This window comes from Anneissia japonica, unplaced genomic scaffold (assembly GCF_011630105.1).
Source record: "Anneissia japonica isolate Jap-2015-1 unplaced genomic scaffold, ASM1163010v1 scaffold287834_len5846547_cov211, whole genome shotgun sequence".
Lineage (NCBI taxonomy): Eukaryota > Metazoa > Echinodermata > Crinoidea > Comatulida > Comatulidae > Anneissia > Anneissia japonica.
In genome coordinates, this window is record NW_022704992.1 from 4,412,687 (window position 1) to 4,417,440 (window position 4,754).

A 4,754-nucleotide genomic window follows, 5' to 3' on the forward strand; every position below is an offset into this window, starting at 1 on the left:
CATATATACATATACATACATACACATACACATACATACACACAAACATATATATATATATATATATACATATATATATGTTTGTAATATCATACAATTAGGTTGATCAATATATACTTTCATTTTAGCAATGTCCACCTTAAATAATTCACATGGCCTCTTAGAAAAAATGAATTTAATTAAGTATTCATGAGTTATATATTGATTAGATATATTTATTGATATATTGATCGATTAATATTTTGTATTGTAGCTCACCAGATAAACTGGTGTTCTGTAGATAAATCAGCAATTTAAAGAGACAATTATTCCATCACAGTATCTCCTGATTACATAATGTTCGTACATATTCCAACAAGATGCAAGGAAGCCATATTGATTCAACATTTTGCTCTTTATTGAAAACATCACAAGTAAACTTGGAGTGTGTATAATATTACAATACACAATATATAAATCAATGGATAAATTATCTGATAACTTGTAGAACAATCGATATTGAATTGTAGATAAATCAGCTAATTTACTTGATTAATAAAGGCATATTAAAAAAGAATTAAATCAGTTGATATGTCAATAAACTGATTAATATATCAGCAATTTACCATGCAATTTATCTTTAATACACTGACAGGACAATTAACTATTGTACTTACCATTTCAATATCAAATCTGTAGTGTTATTTTTTTTCTTTATACATATAAATTCTATGTACAGGTATACTTATTATAATGAATATTTGAATCTTTCATCTTTTGATATCCAAAAAAGAGTTATGTGCTAAATTTTCTGTCTACTCTGTACAGAAATATCATTTCTCGAAATATCACCTGAGAGTCAAACAGTCACATAGAGAGAGCTGTATGTGTTATGGACTCAATAGAAATAACATGAAAATCTTAGTTGGATGCTGAAAAAGTTTGTCATGTGCAGTTCATGTAAACACAAAAACAAAACTTTGTTGGTTTTTCTTTAATTGTGGGAAATGAGAGCACTGAATGAGCAAGCAGAAAAAATTCACTCGTCTGTGACCAGAGTCGTATGCGTTCTACGTTCTATTGTCAACCAAAGATGACGTGTACCCACTGTTTCACAGTGTACAGTTTGGTTCTTGTCTAAACATAGATCTGGTCCATTCCGGATTTAAGGAGAGAATGTAACCTACAGCTTTCCAACATGCGCAGTTAAATTAACATGACTCTTTTAGACTATGTTAAATTCAAAGATTCCTAGTATCATACATAGGATATTTATGCTGTATACTTACCAAGCACATTCATGCCACCTTTGTATCCTACTTTTCGTACAGAAATCGTACCATTGAACACCTCCATTGAAGTCTCAGTATAACCTCCTGCAACCAAGCTCGTGACATTCTCACCCATGGTGGCGTTGTAACTGATAGCGGTCAATGGTGCTAAGGTACTATTTACTTTAACAGTTTTATAAACATCTTCCTTTTCGTAATATGTTTGTGTCTACAAAGATAATAACAAAGTGTCGTTAATTTGTTATAAATTCCCTAAAATTGTATAAAGGTCCTTTCACATCTGTTCAGGTTTCCGTTCATGTCCCAGCTCATGTTCAGGCAAAACAAAACAGATATCTATTATATCCATGCTGAAGACATGTTCTGTTCACATTTACTCCGTTCTGGTATACGGCAACTGGCTATAGTTTACGGTAGCAGATCAAATCGGTCTACGACCGATTTTTTTCCCACTTGGTTGAATATCGGACGACTTCTGACAAATCAAAAGCCACAGTTTTGAAGTGAGGCGAGAGAGAGTGCAATGGCGTCAGCAGAGGCAAGATCAGGCCTAGGTATGTCTAGGTGATGATGTTATAGAAGAATTGCTATTGCAAATCCAGTTAAATACAATATTATATGATGAAATTTCTAAAGATTACAGAGACGACAAACAGCGGAGCATCGTATTTTCCAAAACTGGGGCAAGGTTTGGAATAACAGGTAGCTGACTCTTCTTCCTAGCTTAGGCTAGGCCTAGCTACTACCTAGCCTGAAAAGATTTGAACAGTTATCAAAAAACTGAAACATGAATAGAAAACTTAAACTGGAACCTGAACAGACGTGAAAGGGCCTTAATTATGTATGTATGTGAAAGTAGAGTTTGTATATTTTGATACCGGCGCAGGCCTATACACTTCCTGATTGTCAGTCCAGCTCCCAGCTCCTGCATTAGTATGAAATTTGGAGATACGGGTGGGAATATATGAATTGCTTTTTGTAACATTTGCATATTAATTTAATAATAATAATAATAATAATCCAATCATAGTGGCTAGTGCATTATGAAACATAGAGTAGTAAGAACAATTAAATCTTCTACTATTAATTTGAGATCATTACTACAGAATATACAGTAACTTGTAAGGTTAATTTAGTAGGAAACTCAACACCTATGAGACGCTACTACCAATTACGGAAGAAATCAAGCTTTGATTCATTTTGGTTGGAGTGGTGAGATCATAAAAGCTTTGTCTCTAATGCAATCTCAACAAACACTACCTACCTACATGAGTCTAATAAGTTTTATTTATTGTACATTTAAAAAAAATACAGACATATTAGCCATCTATTATCCAATTACTACAAGATATAAGCTTAATTTAGTAGGAAACTCAACATCTACAAGACACTCCCACCAAATTAAGCTTTGACTAGTGTTACTAATGCACCTGTCAAATTGTATTCCAAGCCCCCTCGGACTTGGGCCTAGCAGGGACCTAGCTGAGATTGCAACTTTTTAAAGTTTTATACCTGAGGCTGATTTATTACTGAGAAGTACAGTACTCTTCATTAAGGCTAGAATTTTTTTATAACTTTTTCGTGAACTTATTTTTCGCGCCGCACCTTTAGGCTGTAACAATCAAGTGTCTATCTTTACAGCCAGTTCATCAGTGTTTCATCAAAATAACCACAGAAACTGATGACACAACCTAAGGCCAATTTCATGGAAGCGGAATCACAATTTTCCAGAAATTCAATCCGGGTATTGGTAAACCCCACAAACAATGAGTTTATATGAACATCAAATTATTACTTTTTTTTTTTTTTTTTTTTTTTTAGAAAAAGAGAGTTCTACAATGAAGGGTTTGAATGGGGTTAGCAGTGTGTTTAGAGGTTTGTGGTGTATTTGCAAGTATTTTCACAAAAAAAAATCAACATTTTAACCAAAAAATAGGTTCTTATGAATATTTAATTTTCTTATTGATATACCAAGTGAGTCAATCACAATTGAATTGTTTGGTTTTCTACAGTGTGTTTTGGGAGGTTTGTGGGATTAAGCAATACCATTTAATCCTACCATAATTACACTATCCTCACAATTACACATCATTTTAATTCTTAGCATAATTGCCATATTTACATAACTATGTATATAGTATCTCAGTTTACTTTATTTAGTATAGTTTTAGGCACTTAAATTTAGTTGGCGGGGAGTAAAAACCAAGTATGCGATTAAATAATTTGCTTAAATAAATGTATTCCTAATTGTTCAGTTTACTTTAAAAACAATATTTGATTAACAAATATTTCTTTGAAGTAACTCTAAGTAGAACATTTATTGCTAAGTTTGTGAGAAAGTAAGCCTCTCCCTTTTCCCATGAACTTGTGATTTAAACATACAATTAATCCACATGCTTTAACTACTGTTTATTTGCACTGTTTATAACATGTAAAGTTATTTCATTTGACATAACAAAAGTGAATTTTGTTATCTCTGAGTTGCATATTTTGGTAGTACTGTATTTATGTCATTCCTCTACTTTGTTTGTGGAATAACGTTTTTAAAACTTATTTCTACTATCAAAAAATGTTATTCAATGGCCATTGTTTTCCGATAATCTCTCAGTACAATTTGCATCTGTTGTGTAACTGTATTTGTTATTGATTCAATTCTTGCTTATTACAGTATATAAATATTTGAAGATTTAAAAAAAAATATCATTTCTATTACTGATTTTTTTCAATGGGGCCATTTTTACATACTTGTCATTTGGGGCCATTTTTACTGAGGCAATTTTTAACGAGGCCATTTTTACCGAGGCCATTTTTACCGGGCCATTTTTTCCAGGGCCATTTTTTCCTGGGCCATTTTTACCGGGGCCATTTTTACCTACATTCGAATAATGTATATTTGTTAAGTTTTAAATTAATTTAGGAATTTAAAGATAAGAATATTGTTCCATTTATTAAGAAACATAAATGTATAAAAATATCTCACATGAGTCTAAGTTAATGTTCATCAATGTTTCTCAAACCTGCTTATTGTTCAGCAAAATATACCAGTACATAAGCCCATATGATATTTGCTATTGTCAATATGTATGTTGTTAAATGAATAAACAATTAATATCAAAATATAAAGTGCTTACCCAAACTTGATCACCATGACAAAAGCATGGATAATGTATGTTTGTAAAGTTTTGAATAAATTTAGGAAGTTTAAAGAATATTAATATACCAAAATATACCATTACATAAGCCCTATGATATTTGTCAATATGTTTAAAAACATTAACAGGTATTAGCAAATAAATTATTACATTATAAATATATATGTATAAGTGTGTATTTGTGAATATGTTTGTGATCATATGGCAAATGTTTTGCGTAGTATTACATTTCAGTCTACATCACTCTGGAACACGCCTGCTACTTCCAAATAAAGAAATTGTTTAAATTTATTCCCAGATCTCTACTCAGATGCTTCGCAACACCCTAAAA

The 4,754-nt window shown here is 31.6% G+C and overlaps 1 protein-coding gene across 1 annotated transcript in view; it reads right to left on the reverse strand.

The window, feature by feature from the left end:
* The window catches only part of LOC117104877 (excitatory amino acid transporter 2-like), a 35,915-nt gene that overhangs the window by 8,516 nt on the left and 22,645 nt on the right, over positions 1–4,754 (reverse strand). Inside the window, exon 6 of the mRNA XM_033245757.1 lies at positions 1,269–1,479. Within this exon, the coding sequence (XP_033101648.1) occupies positions 1,269–1,479 (211 nt within the window). The remainder of the gene's footprint in view (positions 1–1,268; positions 1,480–4,754) is intronic.